Below are 15,877 nucleotides of genomic sequence, written 5' to 3'. Positions count from 1 at the left end.
TAAACGTCCCTCACGGGCTTATCAGTGGAGCAGAGCTAACAAAAAGCTTCTCGAGCTTGTTTGTTGCCTCGGTGCCTGTGGTGGAGCATCAACAGTGTCATTTTTAATTGGCACTGCTTGTTAGATGACACGCTGCATTCCTTTTATCGCCCCCCATGCCCTCAAATATTCCATCCGCTCATCATATTATGAGCAACATGTAAATTAGGTGTGAAGGCTCACTTTTTACAAAGTAAAATGACCATTTGGGTCAAACAACTTGTTTTCGTAGCTCAAATGAAATTAATTCAAGTTTTGAACGTGTATATAATAATAAATCTGTATAATACTACTACTACTACTACTACTATTAACAACAACAACAATATTATTATTATGATTATTATTAATAATAATCATAATAATAATTAATAATAATAATATCGATGAAAAGCTTTCTTCAGCCATCATCTGTACTTCTTTGAAGGTGTCGGACGTTTCGCTTCTTATCCAAGAAACTTCGTCAGCAAACGTTTGAAAATTTGCTGACAAAGTTTTCTTGGATAAGAAGCGAAACGTCGAACACCTTCAAAGAAGTACAGATGACGGCTGAAGAAAGCTTTTCATCGATGGACCACTCCTGTACGACTGAGAGCTTATACAGACGAAATAATAATAATAATAATAATAATAATAATAATAATAATAATAATAATAATAATAATAATAACATTGGTCACATGACAGAACATAACTTCTGATGAGGGGTTGCTTTTCTTGCAGGTTAAAATAAAATGTCAACATTATCAAGGTGTTCTGAGGTGAAATGTTTTGCCCAGCGTTGTGGTGCAAACAAGTAAAAATAATCACCCAGACCAAAACAATTTCCTTTTGTCATCTTCTTTGAGTCTAAAGCTTTTTTCGAGGGGGACGATGCTATTTGGCAAATCATGGCCCGCTCGTCCTTTCCTTTGCTCCTGAAGCTGATAACCAACAGAGGGAGTTGCGATAAGAAATGAAGTCTGTGGCGCCAACGTCAAGGTCAGTCTGGCCTTTCTTTCATGTCATCAAAGCGAACGTGGCTTCTTGAGAAGAATAACTTACTTTGACTTTTACTGTTGAGCACTCTTTTTGTTTTTAAAGACGGCAAGAGATTAATCAACACCCCCCACCGCATTCACTTTGTCTTCTGACAATTGAATTCTAGGAGAACCAATATTGGTGTTGCAGCTCGCTCGCGAGCAACAACTAGTTAAGTAATAACGACCAGCTTCATAATGAGAAATATTTTATTTTATTCGAGTATCATCAGTCATTTGTGACTTTATTTGTATTTTTATATGTTAAGAAAGTTAGATTGTATCCTCATTTTGTGTAATGTTGCAATACTGAGCTGATCTGTCAACTATGTGACATCACATGATTTGACAGCGATCAAAGCCAGTTTATGTGTATGTGTTTGACTTCTCGTACGACGATGAGCGCAGCCACTGCTCTCTGTGCTCCGGCAAATAAATATCCTACTTGTATGATCTAAACAAGAGGACCATCTCGACTCTTTATTCTCCCAAATGCATCGCGAAAGCTCAACAGTATACAGTATCTTGGTCACATGATTCCTTGGGGAAATGCCGAAATCAGTTTGTGGCCTGATGTTGCTTCTACTTTGGAATTGTCAGAGAACTTCAATGGACATGTGTAGAATTTTCCCAAAGACACAAGTTGTGTTTCTTAATGCGCACTTTGACTGCATCCTACATCCTGTTAGGCATTCTTCTGCCTTTTTTCTCTCTTCTCCTACCTCTCAGTTCTCCCATTTTCTGCCTCTGTCATACCGAGGGCATGACAGGGGTTCTTGTGTGAAGCCTAAGTAGTTCACCACGTCGCCGTACGTCAGAATGTATTATGTATTCATGTATTTATTTATCTATTCACTTATTTATTCATGTATTTTTTTATTTTTAATAATCAAACTCAATTTTTATGTATGTATTTATTTATCTATTTTTTATTTATCAGAATCAGAATCAGAAAACCTTTATTTGTCCCACAATGGGGAAATTTGCAGTCCACAGCAGCAATTGAAACGGGATGGGGTGGGGGGTGAAAGGATAGAAAACAAGATATTCTGAGCATAACAAAATAAAACTGTCAACTGTATACTGTGCAAATGTAAATGTGCAAAACCGTTACATAAAAAACTGTACATAGTGCAAGTATCAAAAAAGACACATTGAAATATTGCATCAACCCATATATACAAGTGAGCAGTTTTTGTTTTTTTTCACATGTGATCACTGAGAATTGCAAAGCCTGACAGCAGTCGGTAAGAACGAGCGGCGGTACCTCTCCTTCTTGCAGCGCGGGTGTAATAGTCTCTGGCTAAAGGAGCTACCCAGTGCTGTCAGGGTGGGCAGGACGGGGTGGGAGGGGCTGTCCATCATAGCTTTTAGTTTAGCTAGCGTCCGTCTGTTGCCCACCTGAGAATCAGAATCATCTTTATTGCCAAGTACTATGTAGAACACACAAGGAATTTGTTTCCGGTAGAACACGCTGCACTAGTATCGTCGTCAAAAAAACTGCTAAGTGGCACTATACAGTTCCATTTTGGCTACTGTTGAAAGAGTTCAAAGAGTTCAAAGGTGTTGCAGTCTTTTCCAGTCCCGGGTGGTGATGCTGCCTGACCATCAGACAATTCCATAGTGGATGGCTGAGGCCACCACAGAGTCATAGAAAGTCTTTAGGAGTGACCCCTGAACTCCAAAAGACCTGTTTCCTAAGTAGGAAGAGGCGACTGTCCCTTTTTGATTAGGGCATCCGTGTTTGTAATCCAGTCCTGTTTATTGAGAGTAACACCCAGGTACTTGTAGGAGGTCACCCTCTCGATGTCCGAACCCTGGATGTTCAACGGTGCAGGTGAGGATTGATTCCTGCAGAAGTCCACCACCAGCTCCTTGCTTTTCCCGGTGTTGATCTGGAGCTGATTCTGCTGGCACCAGTCCACAAAGTCCTTTGTCAGTCCCCTGTACTCCCTATCGTCTCCCTCTGTAATGAGGCCGACAATAGCTGAGTCGTCAGAGAATTTCTGAAGGTGGCAGGTTGGGGTGTTGTAGTTGAAGTCCGAGGTGTAGAGGGTGAACAGGAATGGAGCCAGGACTGTCCCCTGCGGCGCTCTGGTGCTGCAGAGAAGCCTGTCTGACTCACAGTTCTTTACCATCACATACTGTGGCCTGTTTGTGAGGTAATCTGTAATCCAGGATGTAAGGTGGTGATCGACTGCGGCATGCCGCAGCTTGTCCCCCAGTAGATTTGGCTGGATGGTGTTGAAGGCACTGGAGAAATCGAAGAACGTGATCCTCACCGTGCTCCCAGCATTCTCCAGCAAGCGCAGCAACGCGGAGTGGAGGAGGTAGATGATGGCATCCTCCACACCGATGCCCGGCTGGTAGGCAAACTGTAGCGGGTCCAGCGATGATCTTGCCAGCGGTCGCAGGTGGGCGAGGACAAGTCTCTCCAGCATCTTCATCAGGTGAGACGTCAGCGCCACCGGTCTGTAGCTGTTGAGCTCCTTTGGGTTGGCAATCTTGGGCACTGGGACCAGGCATGACGTTTTCCACAGCTGTGGAACTCTGCCCAGCTTCAGGCTCAGGTTGAACATGTGCTGGACAATGACACACAGCTGGTCGGAGCAGGTCTTGAGGAGTCGGGAAATGATGTCATCCGGACCTGCTTCCTTCCTCACCTGCATCCTCCTCAGTTGGTTCCTCACCAGCGCAGTTGTGACAGACAGGCAGGAACGTGGAGGCAGAGTGGCGGCTGAGGGTGTGCCAACGGTTGGGAGGGCAGTTGTTGGTTGCGGGAAGCTGGTCATGAGAGAGCGCAGGGAGGTTAACGCCACAGCGAGAGTTGGTGCAGGTGCAGCTACAGGTGAAGTTGACGGTGGGCCGGAGGCGACAGGCGACTTGTCAAAGCGAAAGCAGTTGAGTTCATCTGCCCAGTCCTTGTCTTTTTCGTTCAATGTCACTGGGCTTTTGTGGCTTGAGATGTTTTCAGGCCCTTCCAGACACCAGCGACATTGCTGGCTTGCAGCTGCTCCTCCATTTTCATCATGTAGGCCTTCTTCCCCTCTCTGTACATTCCCCCTCTCCGCGTTGGGGGACTGGGTTTGCAGCTTGTTTACAACAGTCATGAGGGCATCGGAGGCAGCGCCGCCATTTGCCGTAGGGGGAATGTACGTCGTCACAGCTATAACGTGTGAGAATTCCCGCGGCAGGTAATGCGTCCGGAGGCTAACGTGTAGCAGCTCGATGTCACGATTGCAGTTTTTCCTTGACCATGACGTGCCCAGGGTTGCACCATTTGTCATTCACAAACACAGCAATCCCGCCTCCTTTCTGCTTACCGCTGCCTTCATTTCTGTCCGCTCGTATGAGTTGGAAGCCATCCAACTCAGCGTGAGTGTCCGGAGTGGTTGCCGATAGCCATGTCTCCATGACGAGTAGCAAGCTGGCTTCCCGGTACTCCCTCTGGTGCCGCGTTAGCGCCGCCAGCTCATCCATTTTATTTCCCATTTCCCATGATGACGGACGGGAGAACGTGTCGGTATTTTCTCGTTCTTTTGCGGCGATCTTTCCCGGCCCGACATCCTCATTTTCTGCTCTTCAGCTCGTTGGGGATGTCCGGTGCGGCGGCCGCTAGTCATCTGTTAGCTCGCCATGCTAGTATCTGGTCTCGACTGTACACAATGGGATTCCGAGTGCGAGTGGCTTCCCCGTTAACAGGAGCGGTGAAAAAGTAAAAAATAACGGCGATGAGCAGTGAAGATGCCCATCTCCTCCCCGTAGGTTTAGGGAACGAAAGTAAACAAAGCAAAAATGGAAAAGTAAATAACTGAAAAAGTCAAAAAGAAAAGGAAGAAGCTGCTGTGGAGGCAGCCACACAGGGGGGCACCATCTTGAAAGTCGAGTGAAAATCAAGTGATTACCAAACAAAGTGTGGCATAACCACAGATCAAAATTCTATTTTATTTTTTGTATGGAAGTGTATACATATTTTTATCCCATTACAGCACTGCTGTACTTATTATAATACTTTTCTATTAGTAGTATAATATATTATAGTTAGTAATATACTAGTAGTTACTAGTATATTACTTGTCTTCATAATGTTATTGCTTCATATCAATCAATACCAGACTGAAATATAGCATCCTCCATGCAGACCAAGATGATTCCATGCTTTTGTTTCCAGTAGACTTCATTTGTTGGAATGATCTTTTGCTGACAGAAAACTTCGGAGGTCGAGTGATCAGTCTCAAGACTGATTTTGAGTGTGCACCCCATAGCCTGAACCCCCCAGATTTTTTTCTTTGGGGCTTTTTTAAGGACAGAGTCTACGCAGCGAAACCCAGAACCATCATGGAAATCAAGAAAGCCATCATGGAGGAGATGAGAGCCATGACCAATTCAATCTGTAAGAACGTCATGGACAACTTTGTGCTGCGCCTCATGAAATGCACGGAGTTAAATGGAGGCCATCTAGAACATATGCTATAGAAAAAAAGGCCGAAGACCCTTGGGTTTAGATGTGATATTTTGAATATAATAAAGTAGTTATGACCAAAGTTTCATTTTTGAACGTAGAAACGAGTGAAGAATTATGGACAAGTGACGATCAATCGTGGCTGATCGGTGCGCTAAGCACATGGCTCCGTCCTGCCCGCCCTCCTCGCAGCCAGAACTCCGCCACACCGCCTAGGTGTTTATTCTCTTTGACAGAGTCTGACTCACGCACACCAACGCTCTAAGCCAGACAAGGTTGAGACGAGAGCCGCCCCGCCGCGTGCCGAGACCCCTCGGCCTCCGAACTTCTCCTTCGAGGCTCTAATGCCCTTTGAGTGGCTGTCACCAGACGGCAAGTCAAAAGCTTTTTTTGCCACGGCTACACTGATGGCCAAGATAGAAAAGTGATTAGGAGAGCAAATTTCTCGAAATACATGTCAAATCGTCACTTGCACCGGCAATTAAAGAGCGGCTTGACGGCGCCGCTTTGCGAGCCGCTTGAAGAGTTTTACAGAAGAAGAGGTCACGCACTCAAAGGCTTAAAGGCGAATTGTATGAAGACCGCAAGTGACTTTCAGAGAGACGTCAGCTCCCTTTTACACTGCCTGTCAACTTAGCCCCGGAAACATTTGCACGCCAAGCGATGGAAGCTTTACATCATTATTGTTTGATTATTTCAGATTTGTAAAAGCTTTTCGGCTGAGATGATCTTGTTATTGATAGCACATAATTGGGTAGCGTTCACCATGAATTTTAGACACATACACGGAGATACTCACATGTGACACATTAAATTAAACACTCACAAAACAAATTTAAATTCCGGTTATTTAAATTGCAGACCGTGCTTTAGTTTTAAATAAATAAATAAATAAATAAAACAAACAAAAAATTACTTAAAACTCCAGTTATTTAAATTGTTTTAAAAACCAAAAACAACACCCCCTCCAAAAAATATATTTTTTGTTAAATTCCAGTAACATAAATTGTCGAGCATAGTATATTTTTCAAAAAAAAAACACATGTTTTTTTTTCTCGAGGTTTAATTTCCAATTATTGCTGTAAGTTCTTGAATGGAAAAAAAAGTGTGGATTCCTGGCTCAAATATGGTAAATCGTTACAAGCTCACTTCGGTGAATAAATTCAAAGTATTTATTTATTTATTTATTGATAATTTTGTTTATTTATGGGCAGGATTTGTTTCTGTTTGTATTTATTTACTTATTTATTTACTTGTTTATTTGTTTGTTTATTTAAACTAGACGATGGTCTGCAATTTAATTTAATTTGAGGGATATTTGAGGGCCAAACAAACACAAATGTAAGTTATTTCACATCATTAAAAAAGATGCATTAATGTATCTTATGGTGCTGGATAATCTCTATATGAAAGGTTGCCGAATCAAAGTGTCGTATTGAAAACGCAATTAAAAATGGGTGGGTCTGAATTTAAAACTAGTGCACCCCATCAAAACATTTCAAAGCACGATATGTCATCGTCAGAGGCATTTCTTAGTCTAGTCGAAACAGTAACACGCGAAGGACTCCCTGAAATTGAAACAGTCTGCATTAAAGTATGATCGATGAACGTGCAAGTCAGAACCGATCGGAGGGATGTGGACAAGTCGAAAGCAGTTGTCTCTGGTCAACAAACAATTGTGCTGCAAAAAAGTGGTGACCGAGTCAGGGGCTTCGAGTTGAAACAGCCACGCTAGCAAGCCAATTGTGATTCTATACGAGGAATTAAATATTAAAGCAGCCCTGCCTTGGCGATGAGCAAAAAACACACCTAGGGCTTTTATATTTTGCTGGCGCCTAGCAGTTGTGCTCATGAACAATGAAAAGTAGGTCCACCCAGATGCGCATTTTATTGTCACAGAGAAGTTACTGTCGGTGGTGAGTTCCTTTATGACCCTTCCAAACAGACGCGCTTCGTTCCGGTCCGCAAAGCAGCAGTCACGCCCATAGTTGCGAGAGTTCAGAATTTTTTGGGAACGTGAGAAGAGTTGCACCAATATCGGGGAATCACATGCAAATCACTGCCGTGCTTATGACACGTTTTAAAGGGAATATGGTGGTTTGTAAATCCGGTTGAAGGAGTACCTTATTTTCCGGCGTATAAGGCACACCCAAAAGCCTTCATTTTCTTTAAAAGATGACCCTGCACCTAATACGCCGGTATGGCTCTTATGTGAACTCATATTGAGCCGCAGCAGGTCTCGCAACGGCCGTCAGCAGCCACCGTCTCCATCACCCACAGTGTAGAAGAGGTAGTGCGTAACCCCAGTTGTTAAGGCAATTCGCTCCACGAACACATTTTAAACATCGTTTTATTTTATTAACGTTCATTTTCTCAGACTTCCGTTTTTATACATCCTGTCAACGCCATATCCTGCCGTTCTTTACAAAAGGTCTCCCAAACAGGTCTCGCTCTCTCTTCTCCCTTGGCGCCTCGACCATGGGCACAAGCTCCATTATATGCCGTCCCAAAGATTAAATAATCTTTTTGTTCTTACTTTTAATTCCTGCTTCATTAATAATGGCCCTAACACCAGCCTCTATACTGTAGCGCCTTATAATTTGGTGTGCCTTATATTTGGAAAAGTTTTATATATTTACATATTATATTTGGAAAACTTTTCATTCATTGAGGTGCGTCTTTTAGTACTTATATGCCTTATATGGATGGAAAACATTTGAAAATACACCATTCATTAGGGATGACCTTCGGTGCGCATTATACACATACAAATACAGTAGTTAAAAATCTAGTAAAGTAATTAAAAAATCCTTTCAAAAATGTCAAATGATGACATTTGTCTTGTCTTCATTGCAGCTTTCGGAGGGCTTACACATACCCCAAAAACAAAAACCCCCCAAACTCATTTTTTTTGTAGTTAGATATACCTAACTACAACTATATACTACAACTAGTTGGGGCGATGAGGAGTCGGAGGTTCAGGATTGCTCCTGATACCAGTGTCAGCGATTGACACAAAATTACATTGGAATGACAACAAGATGCATGGAAATATCTAAAAGATCCCACATTCAACAGATAGGAAGTCGGCCATTTTGCTTTCCCATTTTGTGGATCGGAGCCCTGATTGGAAACATGGCAGAACTTTGGTCATCCGAGGTGGAAATTTGAAGATCATGACGACGACTACGAGGCATACGGGGATGGCGGAGTTGCACTTTGAAATCAACATTTTTAAGTCGCGAGAAAATAAAAGCAAGCATAAAAAAACAGCAAGCTTTATGCATCTAGACTAACAGAGTCCCGCTGTGAGTTTAAAGACGGCCTCGGGCATGTTAATGTTTCTCTTTCCTCAACTGTTGATTCTAAGACTATTTAGAGCAGTGCTCCTTTATTACTTAGCTTCATTCATATACGGCGAATGTGCTCATATTCTTATATTTTTTTGCGGCAGCTTCGTCCTATTGCGTTTGATATTATCAGCTTCTACATATCACACGCATGTCAGAGTGCGTATGGAACCAGAGGGCCTGGGCATAATTTATGCCCGGGCTTCCAGAAGATAATAACATGCAAATTCTTCCTCTCTCAAATGCAATGTGTGCTGTTAGCGTTCCCCGGGATCTTGCAAAGACAAAGGAAACAAAACAAAAAAACAATTTTAAATGAGCCCAGTGAAGAGTCGTTCCAGGCGACTTCTGCAGGGATGCGTTTGACTCTCATCCCATTAGGGGCTTAATCACGTGGAATAAAAATTGTTCCATTAAGAAGAATCAAAGACGCTTATGTGTGACGGTCAACCATCTACGAGCAACTGGTGGCAGTTTTGCGCGTGATGTTGAAGGATGTTCCTTCCGCCCAGCGACTTGTCACGCTCCAAAAGCGCTGCACCGTTTGCTGCCTGAGCCACATGATGGCGCTGGAGCAGTACGGCTTTCCTAGGAAGCTGTCAATGATGAATATTTAAGTCACTCGCAGTGCATCTGATTTCCTTGCTGGAATACAGAGCACATAAGAAGTTTGTATCCGTTCGGGGGACAGCAAAATATGACATTCAGTCATATTTTCTGACCGCTACAAAAGAGCAAATTCATATTGACATGCAGCTGTATTCACGCAGCGGTTGCAAATAATTACGTTTTCAGGTCACCATGTCAGTTGCATTTGGCGGTCATTCTTTCCATTTAACAGCAATTCAGTGAAATAAATTTGAGCGAGCCATTCTGTGTTTCACATTAGCCTTTTTAATTTTTATTTCAGTTATCTTAAGCATGTGTTTTGGTTTATTTGAAATATACATATCGAAATTGAAAATTGAAATGTAATATTCATTTAACTTCACTTTTGTAAACAGTAATTGACTTTCTCGTAGCAGCTAAACAGAAGTAATTGATCTTTTTTTGATTGTCACCATGTTAGAATAAAAAAAGAAAATCGGCATTTTAGAAAATTGGGGGGCTCATTTCGTCACTCATATACTAATTTGTTGTTCCTCATTGAATCTCTAAATGACAGAACTCAGCACACGCCAATAACAGCGCTATTATATATATATATATATATATATATATATATATATATATATATATATATATATATATATATATATATATATATATATATATATACACAGTAAAGTCTCGTTATATCGATATCGGATATATCGATAGTCCCGGTTATATTGATACTATTTCTATGCACGCACGGAGAAAATTACATGCAAACAGGGTCGGATATATCGATAGTCCCGGTTATATCGATATTTTTTCGGACTCCCTTGAATATCGATATAACGAGACTTTACTGTATATATATATTAAAAAAAAAAAATTCTCGTCTCACCCACCATGGGTGGTGTCTGTCCCCATTTCAGCTCGGGTCCTCTACCAGAGGCCAGGAAGCTTGAGGGTTCTGCGCAGTATCCGTGCTGTTCCCAGCACTGCGCTTTTCTGGACCGAGATATCCGATGTTGTTCCCGGGATCTGTTGCAACCACTCGTCGAGTTTGGGGGTCACTGCCCGAAGTGCTCCGACCACCACAGGCACGACTGTCACCTTTACCTTCCAGGCTCTCTCCAGCTCCTCTCTGAGCCCTTGGTATTTCTCGATTTTCTCATGTTCCTTCTTTCTGATGTTCCCATCACTCGGGACCGCTACATCCACGACAACGGCTTTCCTTTCCCCTTTATCTATGACCACGATATCTGGTTGGTTGGCCATTACCATCTTGTCAGTCTGTATCTGGAAGTCCCACAGGATTTTTGCTCGGTCATTCTCCACCACCTTGGGAGGTGTTTCCCATTTTGACCTTGGGGTTTCCAGTCCATACTCCGCACAGATGTTTCGGTAGACTATGCCAGCCACCTGGTTATGGCGCTTCATGTAGGCTTTCCCTGCCAGCATCTTACACCCTGCAGTTACGTGTTGGATTGTCTCAGGTGCCTCTTTGCACAACCTACACCTTGGGTCTTGTCCGGTGTGGTTTATCCCTGCCTCTATGGCTCTGGTGTTCATATATAATATGAGCACAGGTATATATATATATATATATATATATATATATATACCTGTGCTCATATTCTTATTTATTTCATATAAGTACCTGGGTGTTACTCTCAACAATAAACTGGACTGGACTACAAACACGGATGCCCTAATCAAAAAGGGACAGAGTCGCCTCTTCCTACTGAGGAAACTGAGGTCTTTTGGAGTTCAGGGGTTACTCCTAAAGACTTTTTATGACTCTCTGGTGGCCTCAGCCATCCACTGTAGAATTGTCTGGTCAGGCAGTATCACCACCCGGGACAGAAAAAGACTGGAACACCTTGTCAAGAGGGCCAGTTCTGTCCTGGGCTGCTCGCTGGACTCTCTGGAGGAGGTGGGCAACAGACGGACGCTAGCTAAACTAAAAGCTATGATGGACAGCCCTTCCCACCCCCCTGCCAGCACTGGGTATCTCCTTTAGCCATAGATTATTACACCCGCACTGCAAGAAGGAGAGGTACCGCCGCTCGTTCCTACCGACTGCTGTCAGGCTTTGCAATTCTCAGTGATCACATGTGAGAAAAAAAACTGCACACTTGTATATATGGGTTGATTTCAATGTGCCTTTCTTGGTACTTGCACTATGTACAGTTTTTTATGAAACAGTTTTGCACATTTATATTTGCACAGTATACAGTTGACAGTTTTATTTTGTTATGCTCAGAATATCTTGTTTTCTATCCTTTCACCCCCATCCCATCCCCTTTCAATTGCTGCTGTGGACTGCAAATTTCCCCATTGTGGGACAAATAAAGGTTTTCTGATTCTGATTGCCCAATGTATTAATTCCAATTCAGATGTTTTTGATTTTATAACTAAGGCTGCAGGCCGGATGAAAATTAACAATGGGCTGCATTTGGCCCCCGGGCCAGACTTTGGTCTTTGACTTTGTGTAACAAGAAGCAGAGGATCCAAAATGTTGTAAAAGTCAATTAACGTCAAGGCGGAGTAACAAATGGAGAGGAGCGAGCCGTTTGTGAGGCAGCGCGTCCTGTATTAATTCAAACACATACGAGTCAGGCGGCCATTTGGGTGCTAACGTTTTGTGTTTATGGCCGGAGATCGCTAATAAAGGGGCAGTAATTGCAATGAAAGTACAATGAAGGAACATTGCGTTTGCGCCTTGCATTCTTGCCTAGAAAACATCAATCCAAGAGACGCATTAGGCTTGGAACTCCGTAATGCAAAGTATACGTTTACAACAGAACATCTGCTCTGGGATGATACGTTTGAAATTAAACATGGCCAAAAACTAACATGATCAAAGCATCCATTATCGGAGCTTCAGTACGAGCGTGAAACAAAAGGATTAAAATGGAAGGCAAGCACATCCTGGACAACGGTCAAAAAGTATGCCGAAGGAAAGCTTGTGTTAGCACGATGCTATCATCATTCTGAAAACGAATTTACACTACACGCTGGTCTGGAGAGGCCTCTTATCAGTGAGCGACAGGACAAAAGGGAAAAGCAAGCCCTTGGCCTCTGGGGCCACACTCAAATTGTCATTGCCGAAAGCCGGAGAGATCTCGTCGGCCTCAAATCTCAAGGTGAAGTGACGGCTGACGCAGTAGATGTTGTCATCTACAACCGTGCACCGGAAAGCGGGGCATCGGGGGAGCCGTTTGGCACCGCACTCATACCACAATCGGGCCACGGTGTGGTAGCGGTACACGCTGATCCCCAGCAGAGGGTTGACTTCAAAGCGATACAGGAATGGTCCAACGGCTATGAGGTCTATAGTCCTGTCTTTGCTGCCTGACATCAGACTGCCCCTCCAGGTGTCGTTCTTTGGGCTATAGCGTAGCAGCATGTAGCGAAGACTACCCCCGGAGACAAACATCTCCCCGTTGCAAACCGTCACATGATGAGCCACGGCGAAGGTATCATTGGGTAGAGAGGCTACAAAAGTCCAGGCATTCGATTGCGGGTCATAGCGCTCCACCGAAGACAGGCATTCCCCGCCGACGGCGTAGATGTAGCCCTCCAGGGCGGCGAGTTTGCAACGGGGTCTGGCTTCATTCATGGGACTGATCTCCTTCCAAATGGCTGTGAGAGGATTGTAGCAAAACACGCGCTTGGAGGGCGTCATTTCATTCTCAGAGCCTTGGCAACCCACGGCGACAAAAAGGTAATTATCCATCGTGCACATGGCACAGGCTTGGCTGATGACTTCCTCTGGAATGGAGCAAAGTTTATTCCAGATGTCTCCGCCGTCGTCGTAGTAGTACAGAGCGCTCGGCTTGCTCTTCAGCATCCTGCCTTTCCTGGCACAGTCATGGGGGTCCATATCTGCTACCATGACAAATCTTCTCCCTCTTATTCTCTGCCTCCTGATGAGTTGCTGCTCAGCGTTGGTAAGCTGTCCGTAAAGGTTAGCATCCAGGAGTACCTGGAGGTAGTTGTTGGACATTACTTCAATGGCCGCTTGGACCACTGACCCCTGGTCATGTTTTCTGGCCAGGAAGAGTGCCTCCAAACAGTTCCCCAGATCCAGTTGATTTATGAGACAATCTAGATCTGAACGGTGGTCTACAGCCTCAAGATCAGACCATTTGCTCACATTATGGCATTCATTGTCTCTGGAAGAACTGGTCAACAGAAGACCAGCGTTTGTTGAGTAGGGAGAACCTGGACTCGGCAGCTCCGACTGCTCTGCAGCGGCGAGATAGCTCAGTTTGCGTTGAGGTCCAGGCATCATGGAGGGCTTCAAAATGGCTGTACCAAGGAGGGACGGTTCCTCAGGGTCCACAGAAAGAGGAGAACCTTTGCTAAGCTCTCCTCGGTGCAACTCAGAGTTGCTTTCATTCTGCCACAAATTTGGGTCTGTAGAAGAGTGAGAAGATGTTTCCACGTAGTATTTATAGATCTTTCCGTGCACTACCTGGTCTCTTGGACGATCCAGCACCAGTTTAGCATCCTCCACCTTGATCTCTGCCTTGGAGAGAAAACTGGAGTAGACACCGTGTCTTTCCAAGTCCTGCCTTAGCTCCCTTCCCACACCCGAACCACCATCCAACTTTTTTAACAAACAGGGAGAGCGTCTGCCTTTTTTACTCGCTAGTCCACACTGAGCTTCTTGGGGGAGATCCAGAGCGCGATCACCGGACACCAATAACTTTGCTTCCTTTTCCAAATGTTGTTTGCTATGTGAGAGGCAACATGCCTCCTGGCCTGGATTAGCTTCTGTTGATCTTTCTTTTTTGTCATCAGACGACCGAGTATCTGTGAGGGTTGGTCCGAGTAGATTATTGCCGGTGTCACTCGCCGACAGTCTCGTCTTGCATCTCTGGCATTTCTGTCGATCTTTGCTATGCTGGATGGGAGTTTCCTCCAAGCCCCTGGAGCTGTAGAGCCTGTAAGCTAGTGACACCAGAAGAACTGCCACCATGGAAAAACTTATTTTGAGGAGCAGCTGCATGTCGGATTGGACTCCCAGGAGGTCTGCGATAGCCATCGTGTGAGGAGAAGCAAGGGTGGAAATGACCGGTTGACTGATCCTTTTGTCAACATGGCTCAGGTGACGATTGCGTGTTGGGTGGTTTCCATTGCAAAAGATCTCCAATGATGGCGATGACTGCCGCTCTTTTGCCTCCGGGTGTAAAACGAAACCCGCGGAGGCACATTTGCATTTCTTTGTAGGCGGAGCTCAGCTCACTTGATACCTGCGGTAAGTCAGTTGCTGATTCAACACAACAAAGCACACCCTCCATTAAGATCAATACTTGGTTGACATATTCTCATATGTTTTTTTTATCCATTAAAAAGTCATCTGTGACAAAAAAAAAACTTGCTGCCATTTTTGTTGTTTTAAAACCTATGGAGTCATTCTCCCATATGACTTTTGCTGCAGGGTGGGGCGAGTTGTATCACATACTGTATTTAGCAAACAGGAGACATATGTTTGCACACGGATCAGAAACTTTACCTTCCACAATGGGCTCGGTCAGATGACACAGAATGATATAACCATCACACAGAACTTTGCAGTCGCTCGATGGAATGGAGAAAACAGACGGCTTGATTCATTTCCATAAGTGTAGCTATCATTGAGCTCACATGCTCGAGCGAGGTCCTTCAGGAGGTTTTTGCCCTCTCATATTTCTCTCAGTGAAATGGTGAGAAAATCCGAGCCTTTAGTCTTTGAAAGGGTGGTGTTAGACTCTGGAACCGGAAGGGTCATTGGTTACAAAATCTGGCTTTAATATATCAAGCGCTACTGTTCACAACGTCTTTCAGGGACAATGGGTAAAAATCAACTGATTATTATTATTATTATTATTTTTTGCTTTTTCTTGCCCCCAAGATTTTTGGGGCAACTCCAATTACGAAGGGTAGACGACAAAGGCAACAATTAACTAACACTAATAACGGCAACAACTCGTTGGGCAGATTCTCCATTTTGGTCAGAGAATGACTATTTATAAACCCGAAAAGTATTTTTTTGTGTGTAAACGTGCAAACAAGTCACCAAATATTATTTCTAAGCAGTCGAAAGGGAGGGAAAAAAATGAAGGACATGTACAGCAAATTTCGGTCACTGTTTTGTCATGTGAGAGCTTGCAGAGCAGCACTTCAAGGGAAAACCAAACTCTCCAAGCTCAGACGACTTGTGAATAATTCACGTGGCGACGGCCTTGGTGACATTCTCCTAATTGTCTTGACTTATGTTCTCATCTCGAGTGGACCAGAGATGAGGGCGACATGATTATCTACTTGGGAGGGAGGCACTTTCTAGTCCTTTTCTTGATGGTTGATGACACAGATAATCTTTTTTTTTTTCTGAGGGGGGGCTCCAGAAAAAAAAACTCTATTCA

At 43.9% G+C, this 15,877-nt stretch overlaps 1 protein-coding gene across 1 annotated transcript; it reads right to left on the bottom strand.

Annotated features, from left to right (window-relative positions):
* Positions 1–12,367: 12,367 nt before the first annotated feature.
* klhdc7a (kelch domain containing 7A) lies at positions 12,368–14,517 on the bottom strand. The gene has a single exon (XM_089010803.1). It carries the CDS (start codon positions 14,515–14,517, stop codon positions 12,475–12,477), a length of 2,043 nt encoding a protein of 680 aa, XP_088866929.1. The 3' UTR covers positions 12,368–12,474.
* Positions 14,518–15,877: the final 1,360 nt, after the last annotated feature.

This window comes from Hippocampus bargibanti, linkage group LG12 (genome assembly GCF_051943395.1).
Source record: "Hippocampus bargibanti isolate YZ-2025 linkage group LG12, ASM5194339v1, whole genome shotgun sequence".
Lineage (NCBI taxonomy): Eukaryota > Metazoa > Chordata > Actinopteri > Syngnathiformes > Syngnathidae > Hippocampus > Hippocampus bargibanti.
The sequence above is the reverse complement of the archived record's forward strand: the minus strand, read 5'-3'. Positions and strand labels throughout refer to the sequence as shown.

Excerpts from the sequence above, each read along its gene's own strand:
- klhdc7a (XM_089010803.1), bottom strand. The coding sequence starts at position 14,517 with ATGGCTATCGCAGACCTCCTGGGAGTCCAATCCGACATGCAGCTGCTC.